General features: G+C 40.6%; 2 protein-coding genes across 13 annotated transcripts in view; one reads left to right on the forward strand and one right to left on the reverse strand.

The window, feature by feature from the left end:
- LOC124134685 (advillin-like) overlaps nucleotides 1-19,072 on the forward strand; it is a 55,726-nt gene extending 36,654 nt beyond the window's left edge. For 4 of the 10 annotated variants that reach the window (XM_048382678.1, XM_048382679.1, XM_048382676.1 and 1 more), the window contains 19 exons: nucleotides 337-447; nucleotides 1,190-1,291; nucleotides 2,262-2,374; nucleotides 2,823-2,901; nucleotides 3,131-3,229; nucleotides 4,163-4,307; nucleotides 5,150-5,250; nucleotides 6,228-6,365; nucleotides 7,322-7,408; nucleotides 7,948-8,019; nucleotides 8,427-8,531; nucleotides 9,254-9,337; nucleotides 9,906-9,961; nucleotides 10,242-10,335; nucleotides 11,169-11,258; nucleotides 11,730-11,843; nucleotides 12,512-12,634; nucleotides 13,212-13,394; nucleotides 15,051-19,072. In XM_048382678.1, coding sequence (XP_048238635.1) covers nucleotides 337-447; nucleotides 1,190-1,291; nucleotides 2,262-2,374; nucleotides 2,823-2,901; nucleotides 3,131-3,229; nucleotides 4,163-4,307; nucleotides 5,150-5,250; nucleotides 6,228-6,365; nucleotides 7,322-7,408; nucleotides 7,948-8,019; nucleotides 8,427-8,531; nucleotides 9,254-9,337; nucleotides 9,906-9,961; nucleotides 10,242-10,335; nucleotides 11,169-11,258; nucleotides 11,730-11,843; nucleotides 12,512-12,634; nucleotides 13,212-13,394; nucleotides 15,051-15,164 — 2,010 coding nt within the window. In that variant the 3' untranslated portion in view covers nucleotides 15,165-19,072. The remainder of the gene's footprint in view (nucleotides 1-336; nucleotides 448-1,189; nucleotides 1,292-2,261; nucleotides 2,375-2,822; nucleotides 2,902-3,130; nucleotides 3,230-4,162; nucleotides 4,308-5,149; nucleotides 5,251-6,227; nucleotides 6,366-7,321; nucleotides 7,409-7,947; nucleotides 8,020-8,426; nucleotides 8,532-9,253; nucleotides 9,338-9,905; nucleotides 9,962-10,241; nucleotides 10,336-11,168; nucleotides 11,259-11,729; nucleotides 11,844-12,511; nucleotides 12,635-13,211; nucleotides 13,395-15,050) is intronic. The other 6 variants (XR_007218154.1, XR_007218152.1, XR_007218153.1 and 3 more) reach the window with 6 other exon arrangements.
- Nucleotides 19,073-21,601: 2,529 nt separating this feature from the next.
- Nucleotides 21,602-24,483, reverse strand: part of LOC124134684 (cilia- and flagella-associated protein 65-like) — a 40,569-nt gene continuing 37,687 nt past the window's right edge. For all 3 annotated transcript variants that reach the window (XM_048381946.1, XM_048381947.1, XM_048381945.1), the window contains 2 exons: nucleotides 22,843-22,973; nucleotides 21,602-22,579 (listed from right to left, as the gene is read on the reverse strand). In XM_048381946.1, coding sequence (XP_048237903.1) covers nucleotides 22,417-22,579; nucleotides 22,843-22,973 — 294 coding nt within the window. In that variant the 3' untranslated portion in view covers nucleotides 21,602-22,416. The remainder of the gene's footprint in view (nucleotides 22,580-22,842; nucleotides 22,974-24,483) is intronic.

Genomic DNA, 24,483 nt, shown 5'->3' on the forward strand with positions numbered 1-24,483 from the left:
TTATAAACAAGACAATACAGACATTGTCACCTTGGTATTGTGACGTCATAGTTCTCCTAAATGTTATGACGTCACGTAACTATATGTTACCACTTCATGTCCGTTATTCAGTTATGGCCTGATGAGTCTCGTACGTGGTACGAGTTGAAAGCACTAGCAAATTAAGACTGTGTTCAATCTTACTCCACTTATTTAATTATTACTATATTGTGCCTGAGAGTTAGAACTTTAATGTGCTTTTTTCTATACAGTGTTGCAAACAATTTGCAAGAAAATAACATGTGTCTGTAATGTGTTACAGTGTATATATTGTACAACTTCATGTGTGTGATACAGGTTGATATCAGCTGGCAGAGCATGAACCATGGTGACGCCTACATCCTTGACCTTGGTAAGGTCCTCTTTGTGTGGGTGGGAAATGAGAGCTCCCGGAAAGAAAACTTCAAGGTGAGTCGGCTACTCTGAGCTGAAGGTTGTTTGTAAGCACAGTGGCAGGAAATAATCCTGTTTTACTATTACAGATGAATGATAAATTTGACTCAAGAAAGTGGCATAATAACCAAGTTTAATCTCGGTGATCTGTGTGTGAACAATGCAGTAAGCTTTGTTTAGCTGTGGTGACATAGTGAATATGTCTCCAATATAATAAGACTTGATGACAGGACAGTACATGCATCTTCTCCAATCACTTTCTTGTTGTAAAGTAAGGGTCAGATTGTTACAATGTTTGTTTGTTTGTCAGCAATATTCCAGCTATATGACGGCGGTCTGTAAATAATCAATTCTACTCAAGACAATCAGGTGATTGATATCATGAGCATCAATCCCTGCATTTGGGACACGATGACATGCATCAACCAAGTTAGCAAGCCTGACCACCAACCAAGCATAGTCACCTCTTACGGCAAGCATGGGTTACTGAAGACCTATTCTAACCCGGATCTTAATGTGTCTTGGCTGGAAGTGTCATTATACTCTGAAGGCGTTGGCCATGTTCATGCTATCAGCCTTTGGTTTGCCTGACCCAGATTTGAATATTCACATACAATAAAAATACTGGCTGGCGTACAACATTCACTTACTCTTTACTCTTTACTCTTTTCCAAACAATAATATTGCAATTTTTGCTTACAAATACACAAAGACATTTTTTAAAGCAGATTTTGATTTGTGTTCTTCCTGGTTGCAGGCCCTGGAACATGCCCGGTCTCTGCGTGATGAGCGCCCAGGGGGTATTGTCGTCGCGATCGAAGATGGACAAGAAGAGAAGATGACAGCAGATGAGAAAAAGGTTTGTGACATAGAGGGTCCCAATGTGATAAAAGTAGCAAAGTATCCCCATATTGTATGTATCTTTTTGTGCTTGTACTCAACCCTTCGCTTCAAAAGCAGTTCACCAAGTTAGGTTGTTTTGATTTTGTTGACCAAAGATTCAAATATTGCCGGGATCAAAAACAAAAACATGATTAAAATTGAATATCAAAATTTGTTAGTGTCTAAAAATAAATGAAACTGAATATTGAACTTCTTTAGTGTTTACCGTATTCGACGTAATAAGCGCTCAGAGCGCTCTCAAAATTAGAAATAGGGGGCTCTTATTAAAATATAATTTTGGTGAGGAAGACAGAGTTGAAAGATCATATATTTCGTGGTTTATGCCTACAGCCTGAAATGATACAAAAGAAAAGTCTGTGCGTATAATTGCCCATAATTAAGGGTGCATAAAACACACGAGTGCGTATTATACATGAATAAATAAGTGTACACTGATCAATTGAAAGGGGTGCTAATTGGGATTGTTCACAAGCCAATATATTAGCAAATATCGCTGTGGGCACTTATTACGTCGAATACGGTAATATGTAAATGTTTAGATAATTGTTGCTGGTAGGGTATTTCTATAATTTTCTGTTTAAAAAGTGTATAAATTCAGTTTAATTTTTAATGCTTGACAAGCATATGTTCAAACGCTTATTGAGAAATATGAATTATAGGAGAAAACTGGGTAGTTACAAGACTACTTGGCGGCAACTAATTGTGTATAATTGACAGTGAAGAGGACGTCTTTTGAAAATCTGAACATTTTAGTTGGTGTGATTGAAGCCAAAATACAGGATTTATGGCAGATATGTAATAGAGGTAGTAAACTTAGAATTATTAACAATGATAACTATTGTTCGATTATAGGAGAAGACTGGAAAAATGTATGAAAATTGTATCATCTATCTATAAGTGCTATAACCCGACATATTTTCCTGCAGCTGTTTGAGCAGCATCTCCCTCTGAATGAGAAGTCCCAGGTCAAAGCCTCAGATGCTGTTGCCACTGATAATCTGTTTGAAAGGAAGAGTGCAGAAAATATGAAACTATTCTCGTAAGTGTAAATATATTCACATTGTTACTGTAGATGACCCGTGAAGATCTGGGTTCGAATTAGTCGATCAGGTGGTCAGGCTTGCTGACTTGGTTGATGCATGTCATCGTATCCCAACTGCGTAGATCGATGCTCACTATGTCAATCACTGGATTGTCTGTTCCAAACTCGAAACAAACAAAATCAACTGGTAGACACCTGTAATGTTGCCATTATTACTTATACATTGTAATGTCAACAAACATTACTTCAATAGTATTTACGTATTTATGTATTTACATGACATCAACAATGCTGTAGAGTCAGTGACATCATTATTGCATGTGCTTCGTGTGACTTTTTAAAGTTGCTTATCTTGATCCACATGAAAATTCATTGATGTAAAAGTTAAGTTTTATGCCGTCAAGTTTAAGATGCTGTTTACCTTATAACTAAAATATATGTAAAGGTGTCGAGAGGAAGATGGGAACCTGACCATCAAGGAAGTGAAGACTGGACCACTATCTCGCAAAGATATGACGTCAGATGTAAGTCAGAATATATGTGTATCAAAGATAAAAAGTTTATAGAATATATAAAGTGTTACTGGTATATATATATTTAGGGATTGACTGTAAATATTTTTCAGTTCGAGTTATGAATCGAGAAACCAAAGATCAAACGGTATGAATCCATGTAACTGATTCTTACTAAAGCTTGCACTTTGTTTTTTCTGTGCAAAATAACAAAATGAATAATACTTTTTACTCTGATCAGGATTCCTTCATCATTGACTGTGGGCCGGAGCACATCTGGGTGTGGATCGGTAAACAGGCCACCAAGTCCGAGAGATCTGAGGCTATGAGGAATGCTGTGGTATGTTCAAATGTATCTCCTAAAGCATATATCACCTAAAACATGTATCATCTAACGCGTGTATCACCTAAAAAATATATCACCTGAAGCGAGTATCACGTAAAAGCATATATCACCTAAAGCGCGTATCACCTAAAGAATATATCACCTAAAGCTTGTATCACCTAAAGCATATGTCACCTAAAGCCTGTATCACCTAAAGCGCGTATCACCTAAAGCATATATCACCTAAAGCATATATCACCTAAAGCATATATCACCTAAAGCGTGTATCACCTAAAGTGTGTATCACCTAAAGCATATATCACCTAAAGCATATATCACCTAAAGCGTGTATCACCTAAAGCATATATCACCTAAAGCATGTATCACCTAAAGCGTGTATCACCTAAAGCATATATCACCTAAAGCGTGTATCACTTAAAGCAAGCACCTGCAACATTAGAACAGGGACATTTCATGTTTTGCTTTCCCTGATCTGATGTTACAGACTTTTTATGATGCTAAATGATTGATCGGTAACACTTACTAAGTTCTACTGTATTCTACCTTGACATTGAAGAATGCTTGATTCTTAATATTTTTCCTACTGAAACTGCTTTTAAATATTTAGCCTTTTCACACACAAAAAAGCGTATGAATACATCGATAGCCTACATATCAATTCATATGAAATGGCTGCATTCGGTGAGGTAGTGAGTTGCCACTGTGCCAGCATTAACAGAATAGACGCTAGGCCCCTAATACATGCGGGCCAGGTCAACGGCTTGCATGAAATTATTAGATGCCCGGGTGTCTAATAGAGGAAATACAGTATTTTTGATAAGTCACTCACTTTCAAATTAAAATAAGAGGTATCTACTCTACAGTGAGATGACATCATATTTCAAAACACAGTAGGTAATTTCCTAATTATTTTCTCTATTGCTGTAGGGCTTCATTCAAAAGAAGGGCTACCCAACCGACACATCAGTGACGAGAGTAGTCGATGGTGGCGAGCCCTCAGATTTCAAGTGTCTCTTCCCTGATTGGCCACAACCCCCACCCCCAGGAAAAGTCTACTCAAGGAGCAGAATAGGTGAGCCATTGTGATCTGACCAGTTGTAGGGTGGTAGACACAGACCCCACCACTGGGAAAAGTCTGCTCAAGGAGCAGAATGGGTGAGCCATTCTGATCAGACCAGTTGTAGGGGGGTAGACACAGACCCCACCCCTGGGAAAAGTCTGCTCAAGGAGCAGATTAGGGAGGGTTGTGGGGGGAGCCATAGTGACCTGACCTGTTGTAGGGTGGTAGACACAGACCCCACCCCTGGGAAAAGTCTGCTCAAGGAGCAGATTAGGGAGGGTTGTGGGGGGAGCCATAGTGACCTGACCTGTTGTAGGGTGGTAGACACAGACCCCACCCCTGGGAAAAGTCTGCTCAAGGAGCAGATTAGGGAGGGTTGTCGGGGGAGCCATAGTGACCTGACCTGTTGTAGGGTGGTAGACACAGACCCCACCCCTGGGAAAAGTCTGCTCAAGGAGCAGAATAGGGCGGGGTGTGGGGGGAGCCATAGTGACCTGACCTATTGTAGGGTGGTAGACACAGACCCCACCCCAGGGACTCAATGGTTGTCATTCATTGGAGAGGTGAGGTGGATGACTGGAGAGCAATAACTATTATGGAGAGGTGTCATTGAAAAAAATATGAAATTGTGTCACAGTGGGTGATGAAAATACTTTTATTAGAAGAGGGTTATTTTGTAATACATTTACACAATGATGATCCACATTGGAAACTCAAGACAGCCATTGGGGAGGTACAGTTAGTCAGCCCCATCAGTCAGTAGGCTAGCAACAAGGAAGGACATACAACTTTTGTTCTATAGGCTGTGATGGACTTTGGGCATTTTGATAAACATTTGTGTCTTGTTTTTGTAGCAAAGACTGTCCAGACCAAGTTTGATGCCTCAACTCTGCACAACAACACAGCCCTTGCTGCTGAGAGTCAGATGTTTGATGATGGTACTGGGAAAGTCGAGGTGGGTGGACCAGCAGGTGCTTGTCCTGTCAGGACTACAGGAGAAAGGAAATGACAAAGCATATGTTTAGATTTTAATATCATACAACCAACTTTTAAGTTACTTATTTCAGGGAACTTCAAGATGGTGTTCACATATTCCTTAATGTTTAGTTAAGAGATGACTTTCCTATGAAACAACTTGCATTGCTGAAAGTTTGGTGTATTATACTACTCCAAATAAATTTAGGACCATCCGAATCCTTCATATTACTATAGTTGGTCTGTCATGCCATGACAAATTAACTATAGTAATATGAAAGAACTAGGTGGTTCTTAACTTCTTTTGAGTAATGTAGCTCTCTAATATAAGGATTGTGTGGTCACCACGATCACACACTCACTGAATATACAGGGTGGATGGTTGCCAAGTTATAGCACTAAGTCACTCTTTCATTTGCTTGCACACATACAGGAAGCACACATCTGGTATGAAAACCATTGTGTCAGATGGGCCACGTGTAAATACCCTCTGTCACAGCTAGTTGTAGTACTGAGGGTGGGGACCCGTGAAGACCCGGGCTAGAATAGATCTTCAGCAACTTGCCGTAAGAGGCGACTAATGGGATAGGGTGGTCAGGCTCGCTGACTTGGTTGATGCATGTATGTCATCCCAATTGCATAGATCATTGCTTATGAAGTCAATCACTGAATTGTCTGGTCTAGACCCAAATATTTAGCTGGTATAATGCTTAGTGTGGCATTAAACAACAAACAAACAAAATGAGGGTAGGGTGAGTTACTGAGTGTTCATTGGCTTGTCACACCAAAGACCTTGGTCAATCCCCACATGGGTTGGATGTGTGAACTAATTCTTGGTGTCCATGCCATGATGTGGCTGGAATAGTGGTAAAACAGTAAGCCGTACTTGCTCCTTGAAGCAGGAGAATACTATATCAGTTTCAAGAGACTTGTAAGACAACGTCGTCTCTTCTACAGGTGTGGCAGGTACAGGACTTCGACCTGGTAGAGCTTGACAAGAACACCTACGGGGACTTCTACGCTGGGGACAGCTACGTCATCAAGTACACATACAAAGTCAATGGTCGCGAACACTACCTCATCTACTACTGGCAGGTAAGCAGGGAGATACATTGGATTGGGTGGATGTGGGGACTGGTGATTCATGGGATCGGGTAGGGGTCAGGGTGGCTGACAGATGGGATGTGGGGTGGCTGACAGATGGGATGTGGGGGTGGCTGACAGATGGGATGTGGGGGTGGCTGACAGATGGTATGTGGGGGTGGCTGACAGATGGGATATGGGGTGGCTGACAGATGGGATGTGGGGGTGGCTGACAGATGGTATGTGGGGGTGGCTGACAGATGGGATATGGGGTGTCTGACAGATGAGATATGGGGTGGCTGACAGATGGTATGTGGGGGTGGCTGACAGATGGGATATGGGTTGGCTGACAGATGAGATATGGGGTGGCTGACAGATGGTATGTGGGGGTGGCTGACAGATGGGATGTGGGGGTGGCTGACAGATGGGATGTGGGGGTGGCTGACAGATGGTATGTGGGGGTGGCTGACAGATGGGATATGGGGTGGCTGACAGATGGGATGGGGTGTCTGATAGATGGTATGGGGTGTATGTGGGGTATTTTGGGTTGTGGGTGTGTTATGGTATAGATAATGCCCTGTGACAAATGCACATATCATGAGTTTTGTCTTTTATAACATTGAGAAGATATAGAATCTTTGCTAATGGATTTACTAACGTTCAAGTTTCTTCAGTTTAAGATATACTTTGTCCAGATGATGTGCTATCTTTATTCAGAGCCTGGATAGATAATTAAAATTTGTTTGCTAACAAACAGCTGACTAGCCTATATGCATGTACCAAGCTTCTGATTGATTTGAATACTTATAGATTCAGTCACCCGAAACATGTAAAAGCAATAAACCCCCTTCCCAAAATACAGGGGCAAGGGACTCATATTTATCAGAAATTCAGTGACAGGTCAGTGATAGAGGCACCATGGCAGTCTGTAGCCCTGTGTGATCTATGAGCCTAATGCTGTGTTGCAGGGAAGCAAGTCTACAGCTGATGAGAAGGGAACGTCGGCGCTGAAGGCTGTAGAGATGGACGACGCCATCGGAGGGGCTGCAACACAGGTGGGGGACTGACAGTAATGCAAAACAACGACACATTAAGTGGAAGAAAAAGTATTGGAACAACGATCTAAAAGTCAAAGGGTTACTTTTCTTTTTTTAGGGCCTACTGTGAAAACAAATTTAATTACAGATATAAACATTACTGATGCTGCAGAAAGGAAAAAAGGCTTCTCAACATTTATGTTTTTGTCATTTTGAAAAATATTTAATCTATATTTAGGCAATAAAAATCTGAGAAGGGTGACTTTGTCAAGTAACTGATGAAATGTTCATCAAATGTCATCAAATGTTCATCAAATGTCATCAAATGTTGTCAAATGTTCAACAAATGTTCATCAAATGTCATCAAATGTTCATCAAATGTCAACAAATGTTCATCAAATGTCATCAAATGTTCTTCAAATGTTCATCAAATGTCATCAAATGTCATCAAATGTTCATCAAAGGAAAACATGCAGGTCCTACGTTTACCATGTTTACAACTTCCTGTTGTGGCGGCACTGGAATTGACATGAACCCATGAAACCCTCATATTCCAGATCCGAGTTGTCCAAAATAAGGAACCGCCACACTTCATGGCCATGTTTGACGGCAAGATGATCATCTTCAGTGTAAGTAGCCTCGGTAATGAACAGGGGGAGTCCGACTAACAGGTTGCTGGATCATGTGCCCTGCTGTATCCTATTAGAATGAACGAGATCAAAGCTAGCATTGATAATATCTGTCTTGTAGTAAATCCTATCCAGGGTTCTGAGAAGCTTGAACCAATGAAACGAATTGTTTACTGGTAAAAATATACCCAATATTTTACAACCACATTTCACCTTTTATGAACAAATGTAATTTTTTACAAGAAAATCTTGTGTGGTTCACAGTGTTTTCAGACGCCATAGAAAGTAATTTTGGTCCATTTTTCAACCACATTTTCATTGAAGACCATGAAAATTAGTTAATGAGTTTACCGAACCATATTTTTGGTGCATTTACTTGGAGATTGAACATATGCTTGTGTGTGTAGGGCGGCAAGGCAGGGTGGCAGAAGGGGGACAAGGATATGGGCCCAGGAGACAAGTACATGCTTCAGGTGCGAGGAACCTCCGAACTCAACTGCAAGGCTATTCAGGTGAGTGTCTGAGATTCAGCTGCCGTGAATCTGACTACCATACCATGATGGTGGGGTATCCCACGCTGATACTTTGTAAAGAAAAATTCTATATCACAATGTTAATTTTTGGATCTGATCATTGACACATCAACACAATGGAAAGGTGGCCTAGTGGTTCATGTGTACAGTTTGATCCATAAAACCTCTGGTTTGAATCCCAACATGAGTACCACCAACGTATTTATTGGAAGTGATCTCTGGACTTGACAATGCTTTCGGGGAGTTTTGATTTGTACCTTGTCACACTTATAAAGTTTGCAAGGGACTTAAGTAATGGCTTAATGACACAACTCACAACATAGTTATCTCCCTTGAAAGTAGTGCTGTCCACAATATTTGCTTTCGGAAAGAATCAATTGTTTCTGTCGTCAAGCAATGAGTCAATATTTTAGATTTTAGTCCAATCATTTTCCAATTATATCAGTTAATTTTAATCAGTTTGTGGTTGACAATAAAGTTGTGTATGAAACTTTTGCCATCATAACTTGTCCTAGTAAATGTTTGTTTACAGGGTATTGTACAATATGTTTTAATAGATTTGTGATTCTGTTTGTTGTTGTTTATTTGAAGAAAACTGATTAAGAATGTCATCAGTCTTTAGTTGGCTGTTCTGTTACGGGCCTAATCACTGTTTTAAACAATCATCGATTAGTTTTAACCTGTGCCCATTGCTACTTCAGGTGGACCTCTCCGCTACAGCGCTCAACTCCAACGACGTGTTTGTGGTGTTCACCAAGTCCACTGTCAGCATCTGGGCAGGAAAGGTTCGTGTGGACTCAAAAGTCGGGATTGGGGAAATATAAATCTGTTTGGATTCCAGTCTAGAGTACACTTTAATACTCATGCTTGTTGTAAAAGCCATTATTGAGTTAAGGGCTGATTGTGTCGCCATGCCCCAATGACGTGGATCATGGCTCATTCTATCGACCACTGGTTATCTGACCCAGACTTTATTTACAGGCCACTGTGACAAAGGTCTGTGAAAGGCATTTAGAAGTGATTCACATAAGGAAGATAATATATGGATGTCAACTTATTATTATTCACCTAATGAAGGAGTAAGCATATACTCCAAAACGTTGTTTCGCTGTGATAAAGTTGCAATCTTGCTTACTGCTCCATAAGCACAACACTGGCTGATTCATCAGTCAACAGCGGATGGTGCAACTCTAATGGCTGGACATTTGCACTGCGTTGCAAGCTTTTCCTGATGCTACTTTCTTAAGCACTTCTGATTTGCATTAAATATTCTATTTGGTAGTATTCTGTTGGTGTTCTACAGTTGTTAGTTTTGATTCATGAAATTCAAGAGTTTATTCATCTTTGTTCTAGGGAAGTACGGGCGATGAGCGGGAGTATGGCAAGAGGATAGCTTCCAGGTCACCGAGGTAAGGCTTTGCAGAATAAGTGAGTGAGTGAGTGGTCAAACTACATGTTGCACGTCATTTTTGCTCCCTGTGTTACAACTTTAGGTCATAACATTATGCAGGTGTGGTGAAGCTGAGGGTCATTGTAGGATTTGTGTGAGACATGCAAAATGAGTTGTACCTGGTTATTTATCATGCAGAATTATCCAGATTATCTCCCTTGTTAGCTAGAGTTATGTGAATACTAAGTTTACTAATTTTATTGTGGGAGATTAATTTTATGTTTTTATGTTGTTTTCAGAACTCATGAGATGGTGTTTGAAGGACAGGAGAAGGAAGCTTTCTGGAATATTTTGGGAGGCAAACAGCCCTACGCAAGTGACAAGCGGTTGCAGGTAGGTGTCACTCATCATTTGGTTCATGAAGGAAGAGTTTTAAGAGTACAGTGTTTCTATATTGGGAGTCAGTAGTAAGTAAGTCAACAGAGGAGTTAAAGTTGGAAAATAGGCCTGGGACGAGTCCAAATGTACTACCCAGGTACCCACCCACCTACTACCAAACCCTACCCGGGTACCCACTGGAGATCTCAAGAGATAGGTACAAACTGTCTGATTGGGAATAGTTTGACTGGAGTCCTAGCAAAAGTATCTGGTCATGTATACACTGATTCGTGCATAGTTAGAAAGAAATGCGAACATTAGTGACTTGAGGTGTAGTTCCAGATAATCTTTGTCATTAAACAATACATCACGTGACTACCCACAGGTCCAGGTAGTCCTGTGGGTACCCAGGTCCTACTCAGTACCCACCCGACCCAAGTACCTGAGTTACCCGTCCCAGCCCTATTGGAAACATTCTTCCATCACTATACAAGTTGTTGTTTTTTCTTTAGAAGTACCTTTTCATCTCGAGAAGATATTGTAAAATGTTTTGTGTATTCTTCCCTTACAACCTACCCCTTCCCTTATTGAAAGTTCTAACATCAGTTCATCTACTAGCTGGGGCGGTCGGGTAGCCTAGTGGTTAAAGCGTTCGCCTGTCACGCCGAAGACCCAGGTTCAATTCCCGACATGGGTACAATGTGTGAAGCCCATTTCTGGTGTCCCCCGCCATGATATTGCTGGAATATTGCTAAAAGCGGCATAAAACCATACTCACTCACTCATCTACTAGCTTGTATTAAATGAATTGAATAATATGTGATTGATTGCCCCTCCCCTCCCCCCAGGATGACGAGTCAGCCCACCCCCCTCGCCTGTACCAGCTGTCCAATGCATCGGGCAACATCCGAGTGGAACAGATCCAGGACTTTGTTCAGGTAAGTTCACAGTCAGGGTTACATTACAGGGGTTCCTGGTGCCTGGACGAATTGTGCTGCAGATCTGTATTCATGGACCCCTTGAAGCTTTTGGTTTGAATATTATAATCGTGATCGATTCAGTAACGTTCTGAAATGAGGAAAAGAAATATTTAGTTAATATATATATTTAAAAAATAATTTTTCGATGTTTGTATTTGATGAGATTTTGTTTTCATCATTTTGACTTTCATAAACAGCATTATGTATATGTGTTGTACTGGAAATATGCATAATAGCTGAAATTGTCAGGGATTATGTGTATTGTTGTATTCACTTAAAATATATGTATTATCCCTGAAATTGCCTGGACAGGTTTGATTATTTACAGGCTGACCTGACATAGCTGGAATATTGCTAGGTGTCACGCTGAACAGCACACTGCGGTATGTAATGTTCAAGAACGATGTCATTGATGTGTGTTGTTTCCAGGATGACCTTGTGCCGGAGGATGTGATGCTGTTGGACGTGTGGGACTCAGTGTATCTGTGGGTCGGAGTCGGAGCCAACAAGAAGGAGAAGGATGAGGCAGAGAGAATTGCACTGGTAGGCTGCCTGTGTTACCTCTACAGTGTCACATTGATGATGTAGACTCACTTTAGTCATGGTGTATGTGTTGACTGAAAGTCACAATATGGCTGAAATATTGATGATGTGACTTTAAATATTAACTCACTCTCTCATATGTAGGCTGAAAAAAGTGTTGGGGGAAGGAGGAATGATTAGTAATTTGTATCTGGACCTTTATGTCTGATCCCCCTGTGGGGATTTGGGGTTAGAATAGGTCCCCAGCAACCTATTTGACTGGATAGTCAGGCAGTGTCTTTGTACCCAGAAGGTGTGGATCATTGTTGATATCAATCACTGGAATGTCTGGTCTAGATATGATGATTTATGCTGACCAGACAGCGTGGCCATTTGAAAATATGGATTTTCAATTCCATCTACACAAACTGTCTTGAGCAAAGTGACTGAATGCACATTATAATACTTACACGCCTTGTGTAATGCTGTTACCAATAACACACTCTTCTTAATTTTTTAAATTAAAACATACAAGTATCTTGAATATACACAACTACAGAGGTATTGACCGAAATTGAGCCATCAAAAGCTGCATAAACAAGAGATAGCCCTAAATGATTGCAGTAACAATCTGTTTTGGATATGCCGTTGTGACTACCTGTTTTACACTTGCCATCTTCTTTATTCAGAAATACCTGGAGACGGACCCTGCAGGGAGAGACAATGACACGCCCATCATCAAGGTGAAGCAGGGTCTGGAACCGCCAACATTCACAGGCTTCTTCGGGGTCTGGGACCGAGATCTCTGGAGCGTAAGTTGCTGGAATACAAGATGACTCAACATAGGGAGGAATAGCATGAACACTGGGTCTGTAGATGGTATTCCCGGGATATACAAGGGTGGGATACTAGGGTGGAGTAATGGCAGTATAACACTGGGTCTGTAGATGGTGTTTCTGGGATATACAAGGGTGGAATACTAGGGTGGAATAATGGCAGTATATCACTGGGTCTGTAGATGGTGTTTCTGGGATATACAAGGGTGGGATACTAGGGTGGTATAATGGCAGTATAACACTGGGTCTGTAGATGGTATTCCCGGGATATACAAGGGTGGGATACTAGGGTGGAATAATGGCAGTATAACACTGGGTCTGTAGATGGTGTTCCTGGGATATGCAAGGGTGGAATACTAGGGTGGAATAATGGCAGTATTATATGTGGAGGTATATCATTGGGTGGTATAGCATGAACACTGGGTTAATAGATGGTGTTCCTGTAGACGGTTGTGGGGATACAATGATAGTTTAAAGTTAACACTGAAGGAATAATGATTAAAGCAGTAGCACAAGTGTTTCCTTTCTAAGGAATTGTATGCTCTGTCCACAGAAAGGCAAGACGTACGAGGAACTGAAGAGTGAGCTTGGAGCCCAGGCTGTGCAAGGTTCTCTGGTCCAGGAGGCCATGAACGGCAATGACCAAGACTTCAACGAGGTTCCCAAGTACTCCTACTCACAACTGATAGTGGCAACAGATGAACTACCCAATGGGGTCAACCCAGAAAACAGAGAGGTAAAGCCAGCACTAGGCTGAAAATAGGCTATTGTGAAATGGTGAAGTTTCGATAGTCATGACCCTCATTCCAGATTACTGTCAGAACAGTGTACATATATACAAGGGGAGATCACTCTGTACCCATGATACCACCTCTGTGGTCTAGAGGATAGAGTGTCTATTTGGACAACAGAAGGTCGGGGATTTGATCCCTGACCATTTCATACCAAAAGACTTTTAAAGATGGTACTTGTTGTTACCCTCTATAGCGCTTGTCATTAAGGGGCTAAAACAAGGACTGGTTGATTTGGAGTCTATACTGTGTCTGAATGGCGTAATATGTTAAACTGTGGCATGGTATCTTAGTGGGCTAGCACTAGTACAAGCAGCCACATACATACACACGTCGCTATATAATTGAACGCGACATTAAACCCCGTTTCACCTCACCAAATGTGTGAATTCTTAGCTCGGAGATATGTGTTTCTGCACAATTTCACTGAAAATGGTATCATCTGGATTAGCAGTGTTCCCCTGATTGAACTCATGGGGGCCTACTGGTGGTGCTGGTGATGAGTCTGCCAGGGAGTAGGGCTGGGACGGGTAACTTGGGTACTTGGGTTGGGTGGGTCCTGAGTAGGACCCGGGTACCCACAGGACTACCCGGACCCGTGGTTAGTCACGTGATAGATTGTTCAATGACAAAAACTCACTATAGCTCAGTGGTTACACTACAAGTCGCTAATGTTCGCATTTCTTTCTGACGATGCACACATTCCTTTTGACTTCAGTCAAACTTCAGTGAACGCATGATCTGATTGTGTGATACATGTATCTAAATAGTTTTAGCCAGGGCTGCAGTAAAACAATTACCAATCAGACATTTTGTTCCCAACTCTTGAGACTTGCAGTGGGTACCTGGGTAGGGTCGGGTACCCAGGTAGTAAATTTGGACTCGTCCCAGGCCTACCTGGGAGGTCACATACACCTGTTGGACAGGGTCAAGTAGAGTATCGTTCTAAATCAGAGACTGTGTTTAAACCAATGGGTTGTGGGTGATTTTCTGGAATGACACAGTTTTTTGTCTTGACCTTGAAGTTAGGACAGTATATACACCAGTTTTAAAGGGATACTGAGCTCAGAAAAAATGGCAGCCCTAGCCACCTTCATCAGTTTGTGAAATACCACTTTGTCAGCCTGAAGACTGATTTTACGAGTGATTGAGTGAGTTTGGTTTTACGCCGTTTTTGGCCAAATTCCAGCAATGTCACAATGGGAAACACCTGAAATGGGTTTACATGGTCCCATATGTGGATTTGAACCTGGGCCTTTGATGTTCTGAGCAGCCACTTTAGTCACAAGGCTACCCCACTGCCCGAGATTTTATGATGTATATCAATCTAGCGGGTCATGATTGTTCTAAATATACACAGGCAATATCTGTTTCATCTAGTCTACAACTTGGTGTTTGGTACACTACCGACATGGATTCTAGCTCTAATTATCAACCACTGGGCTCCCAGATTCCATCATTGACAGGTTGCTGTGACATAGCTGTAACACTGCTGATTGTAGCACAGTTTCACTCATTCATATTTATCAAGACCTTTTCAATCATATTTCATCTTGTAAATATCATTCATCTTGTAAGTATCTTTTACTACTTTGTTTCAGATTCATTTAACTCCTGACGAGTTCAAACAAATCTTCAAATGTAATTACGAAGATTTTAGTAAAAAGCCAGCATGGAAAAAGCAGCAGATCAAGAAAGCGCTACAGCTCTTCTAGACAAGATGGTCACGCGTTTCAAATTATGCATAACACATGCTTTTGTTCTCAGAACATTCATTACCTTTCACCCCTACCTGGCTGAATGGAAAACTCCTTGGTTATTTCAGGAATAGTTCATTACAGAAAAGAAGGAGTGTTAGATGAATTGTATGAAGTAGTATTACCATATATCTTTCATGAATCATATTTATACAGGGATATAGCATATGCACCTTTATGGAACCACTTTCTGTTTAACAGTTTCAAATCAACTGTTAAAGAAGTAATGGTATTCTCTGATTGGCTAACTGAAATAACCAATCAGGACCCATCACTGCCAGGTGCACTGTGATTGGTTGTTTATTTTTGTAGATACTTAGTGGAAAAGAGATTTGTATACTACTCATGGATTGACATTCATTAACGAGACCACATATTCTTATACAGAGTTCAGCTGTTTCTTTATTGAGTTTTACACCTCCATCTTAACTGTCAATATTCTACTTGTGTGCAATCTACACCTAGTATTTACTGCTGAAATATATCATGAGTTGGATACACGTTTCTGGCTAAACCCTGTCTCACTGAAACCTAGGTTTGTATTGGATTAAGATTGAGTAATTTAACCACTGTGTACCATTTTGGGAGTTTCTGATAAGGTTTTATCATTTATGTTCAATTCAGTTTTGTATTTAGAAGAAAACTGTATTTTTCTGTTGTAAGGATCTCATTTCTTCCATAAATAGTCATGGATATTGTTTATTTCTATACGCTGATATCATTCCAACCTGCTAATTTCTCTCCAAATATTCCTGAATTTCATCACTTTTTATCAGTTTAAAACTATGATCATAACATAAAAGTATGCATTGCTGATATTTTGTTTTATCTCCTTGTTTAGATTCATGTTTTGTGTTGGATATCATTCAAAACTAATAAGTCCTCAATTATTGACTTGCTCACAGATTTATATTTTGATTCGTTACCCATTTTGCTCAATGGACACAGTAGGGAACAATCCTATCTATGTATGCAGAGTTTGTGAAGAGTAATTTATGACCCATTATGGTCGATAGATTTTCAGGCAAAGATGCTTGAACACAGTGAAAAAAGGTGGTCAATTTAAATTTTACCTTTATGTTTTTGTTTTTTATTTTTAGTGTGAAAGGAATGATAGACATGAAAAAGTAAGGCTAATACATGGTTGTTTTCATGCCTAAAAACCAAGAATATTATATTTTAGCTTAAGAGAACATAACCCAGCAGAAATATGATATCATTTCTAACTAAACTTTTAGATTTGTTTGTGTACATAATATTATAATTATAATAATCATAGTTTGATACTACTTCCTGGTAAATTATGGATCTTATCGTGTTGACCGTTCAGGACAATATAGCATGTGCTACAATGTTACTGTTCTGAGACTGTTGGTCATTGCTTTTGTTTACACTGTTGAAGCATTCCATTGTTGTATGATTTGAAACAAACTGACACTCGGGTGGTCATTATACAAGCAATATTTAAAGGGGGTCAGCACCGTAATGTTAAGCTTACAAATTATGGGTGTCTGTTTTCACTTCATGAAGTTGCAGAGATTTGTCTCTTCCAAATATTCAGTTTATACATTTATTTTTACACACTTCATACATGCCTTTTGTGAATCTGTACATTTTTCATCAAGTGGATGTGTTGTGAGACAAGAAGCAAATTTGTACTGCAAAAATATCTTGGAAAATGTTCAACCAGGGTAGACAATGCTCAAGAATCTCAATTTAAATTTTCCAAATCATTCAAAACTTGATCTTCCACTTTGGATATTTAACACTTTAATTTTATCAGTTTTGTTATGATGCATCTATATGGAATGATATGGAGAACGATGAAACTGGCATGATGTTATTTTGTGAATATTCACCATGAAACTATCAAGTTTATGTATATCATAATATTTGTAGATGTGTATATGGAGTTTATGCATAATCATTTAAGTAGATCTCTGAAAGGCTAGATCTGAGGCTGTGTATAGCTTGATCTGAGACAGCTTATGGCTAGATCTAAGATGGCTTATGGCTATATGAGAGGCTGTGAATGGCTAGATCTGAGGCTGTGTATAGCTTGATCCGAGACAGCTTGTGGGTAGATCTAAGATGGCTTATGGCTATATGAGAGGCTTTGAATGGCTAGATCTGAGGCTGTGTATAGCTTGATCCGAGACAGCTTGTGGGTAGATCTAAGATGGCTTATTGCTATATGTGAGGCTGCATAGCCATATCTCTTATAGCTTTTGGCTATATCTGTGGCTGTATATGGCTAGATCTTAGGCTGTGTATAGCTAGATCTGAGACAGCTTATGGCTAGATCCGAGACAGCTTTTGGCTAGATCCGAGACAGCTTTTGGCTAGATCTAAGATGGCTTATTGCTATATGTGAGGCTGCATAGCCATATCTCTGATGGCTTTTGGCTATATCCGTGGCTGTATATGGCTAGATCTTAGGCTGTGTATAGCTAGATCTGAGACTACTTATGGCTATATCTGAGGCTGTATATATGGCCATATCTCAGATGGCTTTTGGCTAGATCTAAAGCTTGTTTGACTAGATCGGATTAGAATGGCAAAAGACATTATCATAGCAGCACATTTAAAAGCTCAAGTTTTGCTACAGCAGTTTGGAAGGTGATAATCAGGTTGATATTTGAAATTACAGGTGTTGCATCCTTAATGAAGATGCTGCTATTATTATGGGTTATCATGTAAATGCCTCTCACAACACGAATAGTTCAATTGTTTTCCATTTGATACTGTCATCAATTCAATTTGAGACTCATCCTTATCACTTGTTAAGTCGATGTATATTAACCACTGTACACTGCTGAGAGATCTGAACTGGTAATAAACTATCACAAAGATTAGGCATTTGAGAGATCTGTCCAGTGTAAATTTTGTTGAATGATGTTTTACTTTTTGAATTACTGCCACCTGTAAAGCCTTCAAGATGGAATCACAGCGTGAAACATACATTAAAGAACAGCAAAGACCACAACACAAGGTTAGGGTAGCTGTCACTGGACAGGGGAACAAGACTGCTCTGAAACCCAAGCAGCTCATAGGTTGCCTGTAGAACATGATTACTGATACCAGAGTGCCCTGAATGTACAGGTTGTCACTGTCTATGGTGCCCTGAATGTACAGGTTGACACTGTCAAGGTGCCCTGAATGTACAGACTGACACTGTTAAGGTGCCCTGAATGTACAGGTTGTCACTGTCTGGTGTGCCCTGAATGTACAGACTGACACTGTCTGGTGTGCCCTGAATGTACAGACTGACACTGTCAAGGTGCCCTGAATGTACAGACTGACAATGTCAAGGTGCCCTGAATGTACAGACTGACACTGTCAAGGTGCCCTGAATGTACAGGTTGTCACTGTCTGGTGTGCCCTGAATGTACAGACTGACACTGTCTGGTGTGCCCTGAATGTACAGACTGACACTGTCAAGGTGCCCTGAATGTACAGACTGACAATGTCAAGGTGCCCTGAATGTACAGACTGACACTGTCAAGGTGCCCTGAATGTACAGACTGACACTGTCAAGGTGCCCTGAATGTACAGACTGACACTGTCAAGGTGCCCTGAATGTACAAGTTGTCACTGTCAAGGTGCCCTGAATGTACAGGTTGTCACTGTCTAGAATTCCCTGGGCATACAGGTTGCCACTAAGTGTCCTGAACGTACAGGTTGTCACTGTCTATAGTGCCCTGAACGTACAGGTTGTCACTGTGTGGAGTGCCCTGTCCACACAGCCTGTCACTGAACACTTCTCACTTCCATCCTCCGAGATCTTCCTGTACTCGGTCTGTATCTAGATGTATACACACTGTAAACAGGCATTTGCTTCTTACATTATTAAAAAAACAAGAATATAAATGACTTGTTGTTTGTTGGTATCAACAGTAATCCAGAATATGTGACTAGAAGATAATGCAGTAGTTAATCCCATTAAGCAACCACTAGCCTTGGGGGGTCAAATCCCATTCCCCGACTGACTGACCATACATTTACACCTAGGACCTTTGACCCAGTCGTCTAAGGCACTATGTGAACACCTGAAACCTGTGATTGTGGATTTGAATCCCGGTTTCCCTGATTATGTTTCTAGGTTTGCCAGCACCATACCCGTGTTCGTGGGTAAGATCTGAATAACTTTTGCCTGATATAACTGGAATACTGTTCAAAGTGGCATTAAACCAAACTTGCTCACTCACACATATATTCCCTTTCTCTTGTGTGATAAGCTGTCATGTAAGTCCAAGGTCACACAAACAGCTCATGACCACATCAAACTAAGACGTTTTGATGGTATCTTCCCCAAGTTTAACATCCATTACCTTTGGGGCAAGGTTTATGGATGAAAACAATTTGGTGACCCAGACCCCAGAAAATAGTTATCCTGACAACCTGACTTGGTAATGATCATTTAGCAAGTTTGTAAAACAAAAAATGAGCAAAGGGTTTCATTCAAGGTCGCATTGCAAGAATATGTTAATTCTTAATAATAATCATTTCACATTATTTTTGAGTTCATACATGGCCTCAAAATACAATACTCCAAGTTTGGCACTATATTTCAGCAAGCATAACATCCTAGATTCCAGTGCGAGGGTTGCTGAAAAGTTCTGAGCCTAACTATTATCTCTCCAAACAGAAGGGATATTCGAAACTACCTTGATTACAGAAATACAAAGAGGTATCGCATGATGGAAATAGGAAAAGGAAGGACTAGGTGTAACATGAGGATCCACAACATGGTGGTGGTGTATTGTAAGGCTGCAAACAACTAAGAAAGACGATGGTTACAAAATTAAAGTTTGAGATGACTTCATCAATAATGGGTCATGCCCTCATGATTGGTCTATCATTCAATTATACGGCATGGCATGGTTCAAATCAATCTGCCAATGATAACTTGCAGAACTTGTCCACTCTTCTTGCAACGCCTTTCCTAGTTTGAGTAACATAGTGGGTGACCTTTGTCTCCTGTTCATATCCCAGACGATCTATTTGGGAAAGATCAGGACTCGGGGCTGGCCATTGCATTCTGGTCATGTAAAACATCTTGGTGGATGTGGTCAGTTACGATACGTGCACGGTGTGCACAAACATTATTGTTTTGAAAGATGAATCGTGGACAGCATGTCGTGCAAAAGGCACAACTATCACAATATGCAGTAGTGACAGTCCTAGTGTTCCGCCCCATATTACAGACACAACCCCAAAATCATGTTCCCTTCCATTGACATTTGTTACGACGAACACATTTACACCTAACCAGAAAGTCCAGAGTGAATCTTGACTCATCTTAAAACATTACACGATACCATGATCGATACCCCCAGTTTCTACACTCTAAACATCATTGGCGTCTGGCTAAAATGTGTCAGTTTGTTAGCGGTGGTTGCTGAGCATGTAGATTAGCTGCTTTCTAATTGACTGTTCAGTAACTTAAACTCCAGTGGTCTGGTGCTAGTGAACAGCTATTTGATAGGCTGTTTGTTCTTAATTTCTTAAAGCCTGGTTCTGATTTGTCCTGGCCTTGTGTTGTTGACCTTGGGCACCCTGTGCGGTGCTGATCATTAACATTTTGTGTCTGCAGAAACCTGTTCCCAAATCTGCAAATCACAGACTATGACACATTGAACATATTGGCTTCCTCTCGGAGAATTCTACCAGTTTCAAGTATGCCAATAATCCTCATGTGTTCATCTCGTAGACAGCACATTTCCAATCTCACCACAAATACTGCATTGAAGCAAGAGTAGAGAGCTAATGTGTTACAGTGGATATTGAAAATCAACAATACTAATGGCTGAGTCATTTGATGACCTTTCACTGAAGTGTCAAAATCAAGAAGAACCCCTACCTACATGCATGGAGGAACTGCTTGGTCAATGCAATGTATGAGGAGTTTGGGGGCGCTAGGTTTTAGTTCTGATACCGTTCTATCTCTGGAAGTAATTTTTTTAAAGCTGATCTTTTTTCGGACAATCGATCAGTAATATTTATATTTTATAATCCCCTCCTTCATTTGGAGAATATATGATGGACTGTGTTGATGGAGTTGGTTGCTAATTGTTTTCAACATAATCCCCCTCCGAGGTCCACACACTTCTGACAAAGATGTAGAGTGCCTGGATCCTACTGGTGTAGAAGGCTTCTTCCTGGTGATGTGAAATATCCTCAACAGCAGAAATGATGTCATCATCAGTTGCAAAATGCTTGTCAGACAGATCCTTCTTCATGTTTGGGAAGAGGTGGAAATCTCAATGTGTCAAATGTGGTGAATTTGGAGGATCTTCAACGAGGCAGTTATGCATTCAATCATTCAATCCCAGATGACCATTTTATTTTCATACCAACACACCTGCAATAATACCAAGACAAAACACACTGACTTAATGGTAGTTGTTTATTCCTTCCTCACTCTACACACAAACTGGACGGATCGTGGGTGTAATAGGACTGAATACTATTATGTACAGGAATACTAGCGAGGACGTATCACAGACTTCAATATCACAATGCTGTACAAGTCAACTGGGGATTGGAAACAAAACTTGACTGACACAATATCACCATGAATACAGTCATAGGTATGATGTTTATCACATACATTTTGTAAAGCAAAGTTACACATAGTTCACTCTTCTTATTTCGAATAAAATGTCAGTTTTCATGATCAGTATACGTTTACATTCTCAGACAATCGGTTGTTCAGATTTAAATAATTATTTTTATAGGTCACCAATACAAATATTTTAACAAAGAAATTATCATGTAATATGGAACTAAAATCATGATTTCTAATCCAGTCCTAGATCAATGTTAGAAAAACAGAAAATTGACAGAAAAGATTCTGGAAACAAATTATAATGTAACAGAAATATACTTTAACCACATCCAAAATTATGCAATCATGTCTAAAAGTCATACAATACAAAAGTAGTTTTAAGGAATATCCATTTCCACAATTTGATGATATTCTGTTACTACAGTTTGGGTCCATTCCAAAATGTTTCTATACAATATCATTACACAAAAGATGTACACTGACAAACTCAAAAGCATTTCACCCCTTGGTTTCAAGTTCATACATCACATTCAAGAAAACTTCCAATCCAGAAGTTTCAATCAATACTGTTCCGCGTTTCTCCAATCGTACAAAATACTGAAATCTACTGGGTTGACAGTGATTCATCACTGTGGATGTTCAGAGTCGTCCAGTCCGACTGCCGACTGAAGAAGGGCGTTTAGGAAGAGCGATGAAGCGAGGACGAGCTGTGATGTTGAATTCCCCTGAAAAGGCCTCAGTCATGATGTTCAAGAGGGTGTTCTCCAGCACCGATTCCAGGGAGTTGCCAAACTCTGATGTCCTGAAATAGGAATGGCAGTCAATACTATGTCTCAGAATGAATAAATACAATAAAAATATTTGGGGAAAAAGAAAGACAGTACAATTTCAGCTGGTCCAATTAAATTTGAGGCCAATTTAAGACTTTTTCAAGTCCAGGCAAACCTTGCAGAAGACACCTGTTTAATAAGGAATGCAAGCATCCCTTCTGTTTCAATGTCCAGCGTAAACTGACATAATTACATCGACCAGGGACCAAGATTTTGCAATGGGTATTTGACCTACTTCTTGATGGTCTGTTTCTGGTGTGTTTGCTTCTCGAGCTGCACTGCTCGTCTGGAGTCGGTGCGGGACGGATGCTGTGATGGAGCTGCTGATCGGACTGAGGACTGCACACTTCCAGCTGTCACGGACCCCTGGGCAACATGACAACATACATACAGAACCCTGGGCAACATGACAACATACATACAGAACCCTGGCAACATGACAACATACGTACAGAACCCTGGCAACATGACAACATACATACAGAACCCTGGCAACATGACAACATACAAACAGAACCCTGGGCAACATGACAACATACATACAGAACCCTGGCAACATGACAACATACAAACAGAACCCTGGCAACATGACAACATACATACAGAACCCTGGCAACATGACAACATACATACAGAACCCTGGCAACATGACAACATACGTACAGAACCCTGGCAACATGACATCATACAGACAGAACCCTGGCAACATGACAACAAACATACAGAACCCTGGCAACATGACAACATACATACAGAACCCTGGCAACAAGACAACATACATACAGAACCCTGGCAACATGACATCATACAGACAGAACCCTGGCAACATGACATCATACAGACAGAACCCTGGGCAACATGACAACATACAGACAGAACCCTGGGTAACATGACAACATACATACAGAACCCTGGCAACATGACAACATACATACAGAACCCTGGCAACATGACAACATACAGACAGAACCCTGGCAACATGACAACATACAGACAGAACCCTGGCAACATGACAACATACATACAGAACCCTGGGCAACATGACAACATACATACAGAACCCTGGCAACATGACAACATACATACAGAACCCTGGCAACATGACATCATACAGACAGAACCCTGGCAACATGACATCATACAGACAGAACCCTGGGCAACATGACAACATACATACAGAACCCTGGGCAACATGACAACATACATACAGAATCCTGGCAACATGACAACATACAGACAGAACCCTGGAAACATGACAACAAACATACAGAACCCTGGCAACATGACAAAATACGTACAGAACCCTGGCAACATGACATCATACAGACAGAACCCTGGCAACATGACAACATACAGACAGAACCCTGGCAACATGACAACATACATACAGAACCCTGGCAACATGACAACATACATACAGAACCCTGGGCAACATGACAACATACGGACAGAACCCTGGGCACCTGACAACATACATACAGAACCCTGGCAACATGACAACATACATACAGAACCCTGGCAACATGACAACATACATGAACACTGACTCACACCAGTGGGGTACATGGACATCACAGCCGGGTCCTGTTTCACAAAACAATCTAAGCATTAAGATGATCATAACTGTCCTACTTCGCTGTCTAGATTAGAGCTGATGTCACACAATGTAATCACTCTATTTTCAGTTTAGTAATCTCACACAACTAGCATAGGACACTACCGTCCAAGGTACATCATTACTTTTAATGCCAAACTTAGCAATATTCGAGCTATATAACGGTGGCATGTTAATATTGGTCTTGAACAGACAATCCTGTGATTGATATTGTGAGCTGTCCGGGTACGATGACATGGAATCAACCAAGTCACCGAGTGT

The sequence above is a fragment of the Haliotis rufescens genome, unplaced genomic scaffold (genome assembly GCF_023055435.1).
Source record: "Haliotis rufescens isolate VD_foot unplaced genomic scaffold, xgHalRufe1.0.p SCAF_4, whole genome shotgun sequence".
NCBI lineage: Eukaryota > Metazoa > Mollusca > Gastropoda > Lepetellida > Haliotidae > Haliotis > Haliotis rufescens.